At 40.7% G+C, this 16,803-nt stretch overlaps 1 protein-coding gene across 2 annotated transcripts in view; it reads left to right on the top strand.

The window, feature by feature from the left end:
- osbpl5 (oxysterol binding protein-like 5) overlaps positions 1-16,803 on the top strand; it is a 43,079-nt gene that overhangs the window by 2,768 nt on the left and 23,508 nt on the right. The window contains exons 2-3 of one of the 2 annotated variants that reach the window (XM_086208390.1): positions 8,477-8,538; positions 10,375-10,511. In XM_086208390.1, the coding sequence (XP_086064516.1) occupies positions 10,405-10,511 (107 nt within the window). In that variant the 5' untranslated portion in view covers positions 8,477-8,538; positions 10,375-10,404. The remainder of the gene's footprint in view (positions 1-8,476; positions 8,539-10,374; positions 10,512-16,803) is intronic. The other variant, XM_086208391.1, reaches the window with a different exon arrangement.

The raw sequence follows: 16,803 nt of genomic DNA, 5'->3' as shown, positions 1-16,803 counted from the left end.
TAATCTAATGAGTGGTAGCATAAGCTAACGAGTGGTTGCATAAGCTAATGAGTGCCATGTAGTGTCAATGAACTAACCTGGCATTGGGTGGGAGATGGGGTACAAAGACAATAATGAATAATTATGAATATGTAGTTTGTAAGCTCTAATTTGTAATATGCTTTTGAAGTTGACTAACTCATGTTTTTAGGGACACTTGGGGAGTTAAGTTAGGCCATTTGCATGAATGCATGCATTGGTATTCATTTCTTGCAAAAAGTAGTTGTGCAAGTAAAGTATTAAGGTGATGACATCCTTAAAAAAAGAAAAAGGAAAAAAAAAGCTTGCACCACATTGACCCTCCCAGTTAGCCAGTTGGCCACTACCTTGACAGCCGCATTTTCTGCAGTGTTGACAGTGAAAACTGTGTCGACGGTTATGTTTTAGAAATTATACCTGAATGAGAAAATACAATTTCTCCCTCTCTGTTGTTGTATTAGCTCTGCAGTATTCTTGATTGCGTTAATTTTACTCCAGTCATCTGCAATGTCAGTCTAGTATATTATACTGAGTAATAGAAGCTGGCTAAGTCCTGATTTGTTATTCTTTGTGAGACCGACATTTGACTAAAATTGATCTGAAATTAACTGACTGCAAAATGTTGGAATGCAGAGATGGCGACATTTGAAGGTCAGTAATTGGGAGAGGCCACTGGAAGTAGGTCAAAAGATCAATGACATTAGACAGTCCTCTACTTCCCAGCCTGTTCTGCTTTTGGTACTGTATTTTGAATACCCTCTAGATTAAGGCTTAATGCAATATCCTTATAACTCAGCGTCTATTAATTTTTTTTTGTGTTCAATTTAGCTTTTATAATAATGGAAGGTTTTCTGTGCTCATTTGTTAACACCCAAAATCTAGTGATGACATACAACAGACAGTCTACCTTGTACTAATCAGGCAGGGATATTTAATGGTATTGGCTGCTAAGCCTATCAACTAGAACTCTGGCTTTGCTCTGTCACCAATGAAGAATGTGAAGAGCTGCTTGAGTCACATTTTGTCCGTGTTTAGTGTTGTTTTTGTTAATCATTGCATTACTAGCAGGAAGACACAGCAACAGATGTCCCAACTCCCATGCTGTGCAGTGAGAAACACTTGAAGATGTGACACTGTTAAGTCAGACATTGTAGATCTGACTTCCACAGAGAAGCCACCAGCAACCAAGATCCCTGGTTTGAGCCCAGATGGGATTTTGACGTGTCAAACATTCTGATAATCTTTGTTGGTATATATTAGGATTTCATTGTTGGGATTTGCATATTTGTTTTACTATTATGCCTCTGCACCGGTGAAAAACGTAGACATTATATTTTCTGGGTTTCTGTCCGTGCGACCCATTTATTTTTAATGCGATAAATTGGATCAAATGTCCATTTGGACTAAAGGATGAACTGAAAAGACTTAAGTCATCAACGCACATGAACACAATATCCCTGGAAAGCCCTGAGGGAGTCTACAGTACAAAATTCCAATGGGGTTGAAGGATGACGTGCAAACATTTTGAAGGTTTGTGGTTAAGGCCACTGACACACACATACACACGCACACTGGACTGAAGCTTTGAAAGAATTTTGTCCCACAATTCTTCTGCTGCAAAAAAAAAAATAGTGTTATCTCTCAGAACTCTGGATTCTTATTTCTCTTTACAACGGAAGTGTTCTACTCCAGAATTTGATAAGTGGCTCAGTGCTGTCCCAGTTCCCCGGAGAACATGAATGCTTTCCCCCACATCTAGCAGGGAAATGTAGGCTAATACTGAGTCTTTCTCTACACACCTGAGAGCAAACGCACTTTTATCAGCCTTATGTGCAACGACTTCCCTCCTCTAGCTCGGCTTGCAGAGTTTTTGTCCTAAGCTGTGAGTTTGTACTTATGTCTAACACCAGGCCCCCTTCTCTCAAAATGCCATATATTTTAGATGGAATTTTTTTAATTGTAGAAAAACAAGAACATATGCAAGATGGTTCCAGTTTTTTGAGTAGTGTCAAGATATTAAGTATACCGAGGTATATGGAGAAGGACTTACGGTAGACACCAAATCACTTCTGGAACACCATTCAAGACTTCAGGAGGAGCAAGTAGGGAACCATCCAGGCACTGTTGACCTCTCTGTGGATGGTGGAAGGAATACACTGAGGAACTTCTGAGCTTGACTGATCTGTAGGTAAGGCAGAGCTGGAGATGATTGGGGATCGACGTGAATCTCTCTGAACAAAATCACAGAGGTAGTCAAACAACTCCACAATGGCAAATCCATCAAGAAACGCTGAAGGCTGTGGATGTTGACGGGCTGTTGTGGATGACATGTCTCTTCAACACTGCATGGAAATTGAGATGGTACAGAGAAAGCGGCAGGTTGTGGTGTTTGTCCCCCTCCTCTTAAGGGGGGGCCAGAGGGTGTGTGCAATTACAGAGGTAACATATCGCTCAGCCTTCCTGGGACCGTCTTCTCTAAGGTGCTGGAGAAGAGAGTTTGGCCAGTATTCAAAGCTCAGATTGAAGAGGAACCATGCAGATTCCAACCGACCAGATTTTCGCTCTCTTGCACCCTTGAGGAGCCTAAGAATGTTCCCATCCAGTTTGCGTGTCTTTTTGGGATTTGGAGAAGGCCAATGTCCAGGTTCCTCTGGAGATTTTGTAGAAGATGCTGAGGGTTATAGAGATTACACAGAAAGCAAGAGCTGTGTTTGAATTCTCCGCAGTAAGTAGTTTCTTGTGGGTAGTATTTCAGTGGGCTTAGTATTGCATCACTACTTTTTGCAAATGATGTGGTTCTGTTGGCATCATTGGTCTCTGACCGTAAGCTCACACTGGATCGACTCATAGCCAAGTGTGAAACAGCTGGGATGAGCACCTCACCACATGGAGAGGAAAATTATTCTGACATCCTCATGAACAAGTGCACATTTATGCATGTGAATTTAGTCACTCTGGACTGTTGAGAGCACTTGTGGCTCATTTGTAAGATAAGATGTGAGCTGCAACTTATGAAGACAAAAGGTTTATTACAACCATTGTAACACAACTAAATGAGAGAAATACAGTTTAGACCTCTTAAACTGTATTTGTGAAAAAAAAATTGGAGACAATATATGAGCTCATTATGAGTTTTCATATGAAGTTCTGAGAAATGTTCTCAATGTTAGTTTTTGAACAGAGGTAATTGTCAATGTTTTTTTTTTTTGTAATTTCATCAAAACCCCAAAACACTACTTCTCAAAATACAGTTTAAACTACAGTCTTCATTGTCTTCGACTATCTCTGGCTTATCGGCACACACATACAATACACAGTCACACAACCACACATAAATTTAGAGTTTGTGTCTAACCCTGTGACCCCTGAGAATTGTTCCTAGGCTGCCGGGTGGCTGGTGTGTGTATTTATAGACTAGGTTCAGCGCCGTAGATCAAATACTCTTTTTACAGCAGCAGTGGCCGCTGGAGAGTTCTCCCAGTAGCTCGGACCTCCACGATCAATATCCACCTCTCACTCATCTCTACATGAACATATGGAGCTGCTTATGTTCGCTGCTGTACAGAGATCCTGTGGAATTTATTGATGCAGTTGTAAAAATGAGTATTCAAATAGTCTATTAAAAAAACTGTCCACTGTGAAGGATTGAGTCATGTTAGAAGTTGAATGTTGTTACATGCTTGACACTTTCTGTTCCTTGAATTTGTATATTATTGAGTTGCAAGACGATCGCCTACATGCAATGCTTTACCACCGGTAGAGAATTTTCTTCACTTTTGCATCGTGGTATTCCCTTGATGGTATACATCCAAAACTGTCAAATTACATAATATATAATTGGTGGTCGAGCAAAGCCAGAGTTCTAAACATTTTTTTCAAACGTGCTTTATTAAAGAAAATCTAAAAAGAAAATGTGTGAAAATGTCTGTGTAATGATAAACAGTCGTTGAAGCAAGTCACAATTAAGAGACAAGCTACATAATGTCCATGTCTTGATGAACATCTGTCACAAACCCAATAGTCGTGGGCCTCGCAGATTCAGCGAGCATGATTGGTACAGTGCGCATGTTGTCAGATGCTGATAATCTGCAGTTTCAAGGGATAAACTGAAGGGTCTGTTTTGAATTTACAGCAGGGTTGTAGTAGATTTGTGTCATAGTAGACTGTTGTATTATGGAAGACGGGTTGCTGAGAGGTTTGATTACGTCATGGTTTTAACATCAGCCTGTTAAACCCTCTTTGGAGGGTCACCACAGTCTGTGGAGACTATGGCAGATTGGCTCAAATTTTTTGACATCTGGCTGCTGATGTTTTCATGCCATTGGATACTATTGCTTTTGCTTACAAATTGTGTAATGTTATTATCGTTACGTGCTTCAGGAACACGAGTAACCAGATGGCCGTATCGTTTTTATTGTAAACGGTGACATTTTTTGATGGTTACCAGTCAATTTTGCCATCTTACAATGTAAAAATTGCAGTTGTGTTTGATTATAGTGCTTGAAAACTCACGGGAAATACTCTTGAGCATGAGAAAAGGTGGTAAGTCTCCCAGACACAGCAAGCTAGATAAAGAAATGATTGCAGTAAGAACAACTCCCTCTTTTTCTGAGTCTCTAACAGGGTGTTATTCAACTCTTTCCCAAAAATCACGACAGTAAATTAAGTGTGCCATCTCAGTTGTAGAAATGTGACCAAAGATGGTCATGCTCTTTGCAGCATACAAAATGAAAATCAGTGAGAACGAGCTGCACTTCCAATAGTATGACTCATCTTAATGACCATTACGTGTATGCAGACAAAGTGCTGCTTAATTTATTTGTGGTTTCATTATAAAACTGAAATTATTTCTTTATGTGTACCAGTGGTCCTGTAGATCATTGCCGCATTTCAACAGTACTCTGATGATACTGATAACTGTGGTCATTTAGGTCACTGAAACTGTGATATAAAATATCCATACTATTCCATGTCCAGTGCGTAATCACTGCTTAGCTAATGGAGCCATTAGGGGAGAAAAGATTGGGTTACATTACAATAAAAGGAGACTGGTGACATTGAGAAGTAGGTGTTTTTACCCGCCACTTCCTTGAAAGCAAGCATCATCTTAAAATTTAAGAGAGACCCCAAGTTTCTGAGTATAGATGATTCCACGACATGGGAGTATCATCTGACTTGTGTCTTAAAGTGCTACTCCATTCAAAGTTTAATCACCTTTTTGTGGGTATCTAATCCAAGATGAAGAGATGGCTCTTTAAGGTTTATACTTTGATTTTTTTCCCGATAATGTCGAAGGTGGGTTTTAGTCACGTGGATTAGCAGGTGTTAACATCTGAAACTGTCCATAGCAACGTGTAACCACTGCTCCGCCCGCTCTCCCTACAGTGATTATGTCTCTCGGCAGTTTCCTCCTGCTTCCACTTATTTGTACTTGGATAAACACAGCTACGGCTGAGATGAAATTGATTTTGAATTTTCTCTCTGAATCTCAAATGTCAAGAGTAGGGTTGGGCAATTCACCGAAATTGTATTGACATCAACATTAACTACCCTTACAAAACAACTTTTCATCGTAGTTTTTTTGTTGCATGAAATGACATATTGACTTATAAACTAAAATGGGATTTCTACTCTGATATATTATATAAACTGGAATAGATAGTTAATGTGTGTGTTATTAAGTCATCATATCTATTGCCACGTCAAAGAACTACGACATATTAAACTAGTCTTTTATTAATTGTCTTTGAGATACAAGTTTAAAACCTTGATATTGCTTTTCAGTTACACGGCCAAGCCTTGGTCAGTCGTATTTGTCCCATCCATTTTTTTTTTTAAATCTAGTGAAATCTTTTCTTTTAGGCCTGTCACTCAAAGTGTTGCTGGACGTTGTATATTGTATCAGGAAAAAAATTACAATAAAAATACAGTTCCACAAAACTGTAGGAGTGCTTGAGAGGATTCCTGAGGTGTGTCAAGTTGTATTGAATGGTCTGACTCTTCAAACATCAACTGATAAGTTTAAAGTAAACTGATAATAATTTCTGATGCCAAACATCCTTCCAAACCGTATGATAGTTAGGTCATAATTTTGTTTGCAAATGTGTTTTGTAGAAACACTTATAATGTCTCATTTGTCTGGGAAGATAAACGTGAGCAGCCCTCCTAGGAGCAAGGTTTGGCTGTCTGTTGCGAGAGTTGGCCAGTGCAGTGGTTTATTTTTTTGATGGAAACACTGCTTAGTTGTATCCTAGTGTTCATACTAGAGTTCTGGTTCTACAGTTGCACGTGGCAAAGTTTCACTCACCACCACAATTGTTCATTTGGTGAATTTAAAAGCAAATGACTCAGACTATGCTGAAAGTTTCTATATTGATTGTGACATGACTGACTCAGAATTGAGTGTTTTTCACCACATCTCTTTGAGACATATTATCTCAAAAGGCATAAAAAGAGCACAAAGAGTAGGTTGTAGGATTGACCAATTAACCACTTGTGTCCTGTTGCCACAGCCATTACAACATGCCACAAAGACCTGTTTTACAGCGTAAAATAAAGGTTAAATCCCACATCAGAGATTTCAAATCTTAATTTAAAGGGTTCACATCTACCGGGCACACAGTTGACTTAATTGCAGTGTATTCATCCTCAGTACACATACTTCTGTTCTGGTCTTAAGTGAGAAAATATAGGGCAGCTAGGCGTGTATGAGAACGTGGTGTAATTCTGGAGGGCTTCCATGTTAAACATGCCACATCCTTAGTCGCAGTGTTGTTTCCACACACACGCACACTTCTTTCTTCCATGCACACTACATGTACATTTTACCATTGTTGTGAAATGTATAAAATTCACTTCTTGGGGACAAGTTCGTAATTAAGAATATGTAGGGTAGGTTTGGTTTGTAGGTTTGGTTTATTGTATGCTTGCTTGGCCTCAGCTGCCCATTTAAGATGGTTGTTCATTTGCTGTCTGTGTTTGGCAAACGCCTCTGTGCCACCGTCCCCCTTTGTCTTTGTCCCTCAACAGCTGTCAAGCTCAAGCTTAGGAAATCGCTCAGTTCACTTCTTATTTAGGTTAGATATGCTCAAGTGTTATGGCCTGCTCCTTTGCTCAGTGATAGGATTTAAAGACACAAGTTCTACCCTACTGCCTGTCCAATTTTACACTTGTTGGTTTGCCATGAGATGATTAACTTGGGTATTATCTTCTGACACCATTGCCTAAGCCATTTTTGTTACACGGCAGAAATTACATCGAAGTATATTCAAATTTGTTAGTCGCTAATGGGAAGAAAAAAAAACGGTAAAGCCAGGGAATGGGTGGGAATTGACAACATGTTATATAATCATTAACTAGTGGTAATGCCTCTGAATATTATTGTTATATGATTCTGATGCATTTTACTGTTTAGTCATTCCTGTGTTACCGACATACAAATATTGAATAGTCTTATAACTTGATAATGGGATTGACTTTTTTCTAACATTTGGTTTTGACCTGTTTAGAATACTCCTCTACTGTTTGTAATTTACGAGAATGAATTAGATGTGTGTGTCTGTGCGTGCGCGCGCCAAGCAGCTGTGTGTATGGGTGTGTGAGTTGTTTTGGTTTGGATTTTGGATTTGTGGCTTATCACACATCCCAGCTGTTCAAGACTGCATTGTTCTGTACCCTGGCAGTAGTCAAGAACATTTCTAGGGGAAACAAAAGTAAGACCATATTGGGTTGTCGAAAACACAGTTTTAAAGGAGACCAACAAAATCATGACTCTGACCGCATTAGGACTCTGGATTAGTTAAAACAGAGCAGGTGGGACCAAACGAAAGGCTCAACAGGCTGAACAGCCAGCTGAGCAACAGGATGGAGAAGATTAAGCTGTTTTCTGTTGTGTAGGTGATTTACTGCAGACAGGCATCTACAAACACATTGAGCTTTTTTTTTTCACAGTCACATTTTAGAAGTCAGGGGTTGCGCTAGCTTTACACCCCTCTCGTGTGTCTGCGTATGCTTGAGTATGGTAAAATTGCTGCTGTGTCCGTTGACAAAGTAAACACACATTGAATAACTGAATTGAGTTCCGTTTCTTTCCATTAAAAAAAAAACAAAAAACACTAAAAGCGCTGTCAGGTGTAGTGTTCAGTAACCTTTTTGCATCATGCTGAACATATACTGAAGAGTTTGAATGGTTCTGTTGCTCCAAATCTCCAGTATTGGAAAACTGTCCTTAATTAACTGACAGAGGTGTGTGTGCAGGTGGCAAACAGACCCATAGAGACGTTATCTGCTCCCTCAGGACTGAGACTAGGGCTGGGTGGGGTGGAGCTCCACCCTGACTAGCACGGTGGTGTGACCAGGAGGCGCATGAGAAGGAGGGACACTGGGGATAAGGCATACAGTTTGTCTGAAATGTGTGAGCTGAATCAAAACCTGACTGTTTTCCTGTGTATTTCTGTAGGTGAGACAGGTTGCTTCAACAAAGGCTTCTGGATGTGCTGTCTCCTGCGGCTCAGGTGAAAGGTAAGCTGAAACCCCCTCCCTTGTTAGTCCACTCTTTGTTTTTTTCAATAATGCAAGAGCTCTGCTAAAATGATGTTCTATCAGTCTGAAACACTTTTGCAGTCGTCCAAGGTTATAAGTAGTTTACATTCAGACAGTGTGGCTGATTGGCACTCCATCTATGAGACTTTAAATTCATTTTTTTTAATGTAGTAGTACTAGTAGTTTGTAGTACTACCTCCTTGATGGAGGTAATGTGTGACCGCCCTCCAGTTCTCGTTAAAAACACTGGCCTAAACTCCTGGGGAACAGTTCTATTTACTGCAAAGCTGACATTTGGCACTCTTGTCATATGTAGCTGTTTTCAGTTTTCTCTATATAACAACACTGTCAGCTTCACAGTACATGACGCATACAGAAAAAGGGCTGTCCCAAGTCAGTGATGTTATTGTCCATAGTTAATCTGGATTAATTTCATATGAATATGCTTCTCTTCAAATTGTACCTTTTTTTGCACAATTGTATTAAACATGGATAAGGACAAATATTCTTGCTTTATATAAGTATGTGTTTATTGAGTGGAGTAACCAAAGGAGAAAAAAAATAAAATAGATATTTTCCAGAGACCCTGAAAGCATTAGCATATGACAAACATGCTCAAATAATCACATGGCAAACTTAAGACTGGCAGGTCCGCTAAAGTAAATAACATTAGTCTGTAATATGAGCACCCATAATGAAATGCGCACAACAAAAGCCAAACTAAATCACTCTGTGTATTCTACAACTAAAATGATCATGGCCTCAAGTGCATCTCAACAACAGGCACATTGTGCTGCAGTTACCTTGACCAGCTCGATTACCATCACTCAGAACCTAATTTCCCGGAGTCCCGACTACTCTAAAATTAAATCACACCTGCAATTTCTATGATACTGGATTACTACAACATTAGTGCCAGTAAGAGTGGGGACCACAGCTCCCTTTGCAAATTGCTTGGTGCGTAATTCAGTGCTCTTAGTAGGTATGTTACTCAACCGGAAGTCTCCATTCCCATGAGAACCTCAGTAATCTCCCAAACTCAGTAAAACTCCAGTCTCTTTTTTTCAGATGGATGGTGCGCTTGCTAAAAAAAGCTTGCAGGCCACGAGTGAGCTAAATAACAGGCTTTTGATATTCCATGGGGCTAATCAGCAGATGTCTTTCTCGCCTTCTGGGGCCATAGTCTGTGTATATGTAAAATTACAGACCAGACACCCGCATGCACAAAAGAGATGTGAATCTATAATTCATGTGTCAAAATGAACTTAGAGTCCAAATTAGGTACCATTGCAAGTCAGCAGTCCTAAGAAAGACATCATTCTATTTTTACTCTAACTTACAAAAATGTGTTGTTCTTTGCTCTTCAAATGAATTTAGTTTCAAGTACCTGTGCTAAGAAAGATTTTGCAGTTATATGTCAAATATGGCCTTTTAGCTCTGGAATACACACATCCGGGCAGTTTCCTGCTCCAAACGATTGTTATTATAATTGTGGCCTCTAGATCTTAAGTGCTTACATACTTTAGGTGTGTTTGTTTAATTTGTGAACCAGGTGTTTCAGGTCGTAGTTTACTCTAAACATTTACACAAATGTAAGCAAATATTTACGTCGTGTTGCCAGTAGGAACAATTCACTGTCTGAGCAGAACGCACGTGCCTTCTGCAGATATTTGATCACCATATGGATTATTACAAAAAACAGACATTTCATACATTCACTGTTGGAAAGTTGGAGTGCAATTCAGTCTGGAAAGAAGAGAAACGGTTTGACAGAACCGAGATCAGCAGCTCATGGGGCGTGTCCAATTCATTTAGGAGGGAGAAACTGTTTGGGGTTCCACAAGGATGGCTGGCTGTGGAATGATTCCTCACAGAGATACACAAAGTCCTGAATGCAGTTTGCCTGGAGTACATGTTGATCTTTCATATTGCGACAGCGAGCTAATGACTAGGTAAGGTTTCTTTTTTCAGCCTACTATCATGTATTTTTGGATGTTCCAGAAGGATAATTTTACTGTACTGGCTCTGTATGCATGTCAGTCATATAGTCATATAAACAGTGTTGGAGACAGTCAGAAGGAGACAATACACAACACTTGTAGACTGACGACTTAGAATTTAATGTCAAAAACTTGTGAAGTGGGGAGTGTAGCCATGATGATGGGAACCAGACATGACAGGCTTATTTATCCCTGATGTAGTGGATCCAGCAAATCAGGGCAGAGTTCCAAAAGAGAAGTGTTTTTCAAACAAGAGACTTATCTTGACCTGTTGCCTTTTTTAGGTGTTTACAACATATTTTACATAGGCGTACATACAGAACCATGAGCGATAGGAAGCAAGAGTAGTATTCCAAATTAATGTTGAAGAAATGACCAGTTCCAGTGATAGATGGGCCCTCCACGGGCGCTGAAATGGCAAGTAAAACATTTAACAATACAATGCTGATTACCGAGTGGATGATTTTTGTCTTTGCAACAGTGCGGGCATGTGGTGTAACTGTAATGTAACCGCAGAGCAAACACTTAGATGAACTGATTAGATTTTGCTGGTCAAATACCAAGGAGAGTGTGACCTCTCAAAACACAAGTTTGACAATAACTCAAAAATGCACCAAATATTATCTGGAGCCCTTGCTGTGGTTGCATTGCATACCATAGATCGAAGCGAAGTAAAATCTGGTCAACTGGACGTAAGTTTATCTTGAAGACGTTTCACCTCTCATCCGAGAGGCTTCTTCAGTTCTAGTGAAGAGTGTGGAAACTCCAGCTTATAAACCTATGTGGGAGTGGTCAGTGCTATTGTGGTGGAAACGACCCTCCCGAGACTCACCTGGCCTCCCCAAACGACAGTCGTTGTGCGGTGTCAGGGAGTTTCAGGGGTGGTCGTGAGGGAGTTTCACCGACCACTCAGATGCTAATGGGCTGTGCTGGCATCAGCCGTTCCACATGGGTCTTTCAGCTGAACTCTTTGGGGAAGCTTTGAAAGGACTTGGTTGTAAATAGGTGAAAGGAAATGTCGCAGTCCACCTCCTCTGTTCAAAGATGGTTTCTCTATCCTGACATGGATGGCTTCTTTATCTCCTCTTTCAAACCATCTGTCCTCTCTGTCGAGGATTTGGACATGGTCGTCCTGGAAGGAGTGGCTTTCCTCCTTGAGGTGGAGGAAAACCGCTGAGTCCTGTCCTCCAGAGTTGGCTCTTCTATGTTGGGCCATGCGCTTGTTGAGGGGCTGTTTGGTTTCCCCTATGTAGAGATCCGTGCAGGCCTCACTGCATCTGACAGCGTATACCAGATTGCTTTTCTGGCTGTGAGGGGTGGGATCTTTGGGGTGAACCAGTCTTTGTCTCAGAGTGTTGTCTGGTTTAAAAGACACAGGGATGCGGTGCTTATTATAGATTCTCCTTAATTTCTCAGAAACCCCTGCCACATAGGGGATCACTATGTTTTTTTCTCCTGCCTTCTTCATCTTCCCTCCTCCTGGAGCTCTCCTCCTTTCTGGACCTGGAAGAGGATTTTACAAAGGTCCAGTCTGGGAAGCCACAAGTTTTAAGTGCTCTTTTCAGATGCTGCTGTTCTTTTTTCCGGCCTTGGACGCTGGTGGGGATGGTCTCCGCTCGGTGTTGCAGCGTCCTGATGACACCTAACTTGTGCTCCAGAGGATGGTGAGAGTCAAAAAGCAAGTATTGGTCAGTGTGGGTGGGTTTCCTGTACACATCCACCCTCAGGCTCCTGTCCTCTTGAATGTAGATGTCGCAGTCCAAAAAGGGCAGATGGTTGTCTTTCACATCCTCTCTGGTGAACTTGATGTTAACGTCTACCGAGTTGATGTGTGCTGTAAACGGTTGTACCTCCTGAACCTTGATCTTCACCCAGGTGTCATCAACGTATCGGAACCAGTGGGTGGGGGAGGGTCCACTGAAGGAAGTCAGGGCCCTCTGTTCCACCTCTTCCATGTATAGGTTGGCCACGATAGGAGATACGGGAGAACCCATGGCACAGCCGTGTTTTTGCCTGAAAAACTTCCCTCTGTACTGGAAGTAAGTTGTGTTCAGGCAAAGGTCCAGAAGTTGGCAGATTTGGTCCGGATTGAGGTTGGTCCTGTTGCTGAGGGTGTTGTCCAGCTGTAGGCGTTTCCTCACTGTTTCCACAGCCTCCACGGTAGCCTCCAGATTTTACTTCGCTTCGATCTACGATGACCTGGATGAATGAGAACCTACACAGACATATTGCATACCATGGATGATTTAATTTTATTCATTTATCATCCTAATAATAATGATAATAATAATAATAATAATTGCCCAGTAACTTTTAAAAGCTCCACGAATTACAGCCTCCAAAACAAACAAACAAAAACCTTTCCAAATAGACCATAGAAAATTTGATCATAATAATGTTCATGAATGGAAGGTTTATTGCAGGGCTGTGTTATTATAGTGCTGTGGTCATATCTTGGTAAATCGAATAAATTGCCAAGTCAGTTTATAATGTGACGAACAGGCCAAGATGACTGAATTTCTCTCAGATTTGGCCTTTACCTAAAATGAAGTGATGGATTTGGGACTTGATTGACCATTTGATACCTGCACTCCACTGCATTTGAAGCCATCAGTCTTCATTTGTTTGGAATTTTTTGTGTGTTTTTAATGTCATTTTGTATGCAGGGTTCAATGGTGTACAGTATCAAAGTATATGAAGAAAAAGAAATCACTAATGGTGTGAAGTAGGTTTGATTGTACTATACAGTAGCAATAAAAGTAGCATTTAGAAACACTTAATAATTCATCCTGGTTAGGGTTGGGCATCGAATATCGATTGGAACCGGGACTAACATTCCGATTCTCCAAGAATCGTTCATATTTTAAAATTTGGATTCCTGGTTTCTATACCCAATCCGCCCACCGGAAGAAGAAGCCACCAAACAGTGCATGTGCAGCCATGGAAAGTGCGCGGCGATGCTCAAAAAGTATCGCTTAACTTCGATAAAATAAATGACGAGTCAGCTCACTGCAACACTTGCAAAAAGATTCTATTGTGCAAAGGAGGGTGCACGACTAACATGATTAAACACCTCCGGGGTCATGGTGTCGAAATATCAGAGTGCCCCATCCGTTGCCTCTTCCTCTGGCTCTGACCCTCAGCCTACCACCGCACTATCGGGTAAGTAAAACGATGGAATACATTTTATGCCAACATTGAGGCAGCTAACAATCGACACCCAGCAAATGTGTGTTCTCCACTGCAGGAGACACTATCTGACCAGAACGCTCATACATACTGTCCGAGAAGGCAGATATGATCATTTTCCTCAACAAGAAATGTTTCAGATTTTTTTTTTTTATTGTACCTGCTGCTAATCTGGACTGGGTTGTACAAGTTGTTCCTCTTTGTTTGATATTCTGCACTAGGCTAGCCCACCTGTGGGAGCTCAGTAGCATGTTTAAGTACCTGCAGCATCAGGTACTCAGGATGTGTAAAAGGTTTTCAAAAATAAAGCTCTCTTGTGGAAAGTGCACCCCCGTGGAAAGAAAGTTAGTAACATTTATTTTCAAGTTCATAGATTTGATATTTATTTACTAGTTGAAAACATCCCTGTGAGAAATTCATAGTAAAGTTCATAAAAAGTTCATAGAATTAAAATTCATGGATAAATGCAGACTGTGTCATTCAGAAAGACCTCTGGTTAGCTAGCTCATTTAAAACATCTTTTTTGACCCTGCCTCTTAAAAGAATCGAAACAAGGAATCGGAATTAGAACTGGAATCCTTCAAATTCAAACGATGCCCAACCCTAATTCTGGTGATACATTTTACCATATATTTCTGTCTGCAATAATCCCAGCATGAAATTTGATACAGTTGCATTTTAAGGGGTAATCTGTTGACTGAATTTATGCAGCCAGTGCTGTTGGATCTCTTTCTGAGTGCAGTTCAGTCCACTGGTTCTGAATGGCTCCTTACTGGTGTTTAAGTGGCACTGTACAAGGAGTGTCCTTGATATTAGAACACCATGAAATGAAAGCTGATATGTTAATGTCTGTGTCCGTGAACACATGTGCACGTGTATATTCATGCCCATCATTCCATACTTCTCAGTTGATGCATTTGTATGTAAACAAAGAGCCTTGCCTGGCACCACTGCTGAGTGCCCTTCCATCAGTTCAGCCTGGTGAGGTCTGCCTCAGGCTGGTTCTCACACACAGCCTGACCTGGCCTGCATCCAGCCATCAGGACAGCTAGCTGGTGTAGTCTGTCTCCCTGCTCTCTAATAATGCTTCTTTTCTATGAAGGTAAATGAGAACAAGCTCTGACAGCACAGAGAGTAACATCTCCTCTACAATAGTAAATCTTGGTGAATAAACGGAGCTAAGGAATTGCTTATTTTAATTGTAATATGGTTGTTTGGCCAAATTATAGCTGTTTTGAACGATTGACCATACAGTGTTTTCCTTGATATTAATAAGACAAGCAGATATGAACACGTTGTTCGTACAGGCAGTAACACACAAGACATTTTCAGGTATTGTTGACATTGCTCTTTCTCTTCTTACTCACAGAAGGCTGCATTGTCAGAAGCTGTCTTTGTGTATCTTTTGGGAGGTTACTTCTCTTGCCAGTTAGTCTTACCCGACTGCACACTCAACAGTTGACATCTTGACTATCAACCCTCTCAACTTTAACCCCTTCAGGTCCAGAACTATGACAACCACATATGAGTCTCTTGGGCTATAAGGGCCCACCAGACGAGAGAGGTCTTGAAGAAAGTAAATGGATGAATATATAAAAGTCTATCCATCCATCCATCCATCCATCCATTTTCTCCCACTTATTCTGTTAAGTGTCATGGGGTGGCTGGAGCCTATCCCAGCAGTTATGTAGGTTTAATGACTCCAGGCATGAGGGAGGGCCATGCTGGGAAGAACAGGGTGGAGAAGTGTGAGGGAAGGTTTGCCATAGTCATGGATTACCACAGTCTCAAAGAACAAAGGGGGTTTCCTATTTTAAGTAAGATCAAATGCTAAGTCTGGCTGGAAGGAATTTTCTCTATGTGAGCTCCTTAAAATATACCTTCAACCCTGGCAAGCCCCAGAATAGAACATACAAACCACACGTCCTCCCACAGTGTGTCACAAAAGTAGCCCACGTCTCCTATTCTGGAACAGCAATAATAGACCTAGTTTCATATTCTAGTCTTCGTGTCCTCTTAGATGAGGTAGTTCTTGCACTCAAATTGGATCTTTCATCATCAAATGGACATAGACAACCTATCACCATAGGTTGCCCAAGGTGATGTATTTCTGGGACCGCTGTCGACCAAGATTAACTGACCAGCGAACTGACCGAGATTAAGTTGGGTAATATGTACAAGGTGTGTTCTTCCATGCCTCTCATAGCCTGGGAAATCAAAAGCCATCTTTGCATTACAAAAAAAGAAATTTGAGATGATTATTTATAGTCACTTATAGTTTTAGGGTCTGTGTGTTCAGAGCGTTCATCTAAAGCATCAGTATATACAGTAGCTTGGAGCAGCAGCAGTCTCTGCTGACACTAGTGGTAATCACAGGACGCTGACTCATTTAATTCTGTTCATATGTGAACAGGAAAGTAGTGCACTACCATAATCATCTTTGAAGGGAGAAAACAGATCTTGACCCTCGACTGGGACGGATAGAAAAGGAAACATGTCTGAACCGGCAGCAGTTGTGTTTGTTGAAGTGGAGATACTTTGCAGTTCTTTTTTTAAGGTAAAACAGGTGGCATAGTGCTACTTTAAATTCTGCAAAAGAAATTGTGTATTTATTTGCACTTCCATCCATTACGTATACGCGAGTATTAGGTGTTTGTTCATGGAGACAATCAGTAGGTGGCATGCTTATACCTTTGTAAAAGAATGGGATGCAGCGAAATGACATTATTCAGAACACACCAGTCAAATCTTTGATGATAATTACGTAACGATAAATGTGTCTTTTCTTCCTCACTGTCATTATTTTCTGAGCACTACTTTAACCACTGACCCCTGAGCAGATATTGAGCATATTTTGCTTCTGTCTTTGATTTTTTTTTTCATTTCCTTTAAAAAACTGTGAAACCGTGAAATATGGGAAGGACGTGTTCAACACACCCATAACTGTAACCAGTATTGGCCAAAATGCATATTGACACATATTGGAACATTATTACAACGGCTGTGTACAAGAAAAACTACAGATTTGCGTGTGCAGCAGCCTGCAATGTAGTAT

The sequence above is a fragment of the Aulostomus chinensis genome, chromosome 7, assembly GCF_037954235.1.
Source record: "Aulostomus chinensis isolate RoL2024-O1b breed Wild chromosome 7, RoL_Achi_v1.0, whole genome shotgun sequence".
Taxonomy (NCBI): Eukaryota; Metazoa; Chordata; class Actinopteri; order Syngnathiformes; family Aulostomidae; genus Aulostomus; species Aulostomus chinensis.
Note: the sequence above shows the minus strand (reverse complement) of the source record. Positions and strands in the feature narration are given on the sequence as shown.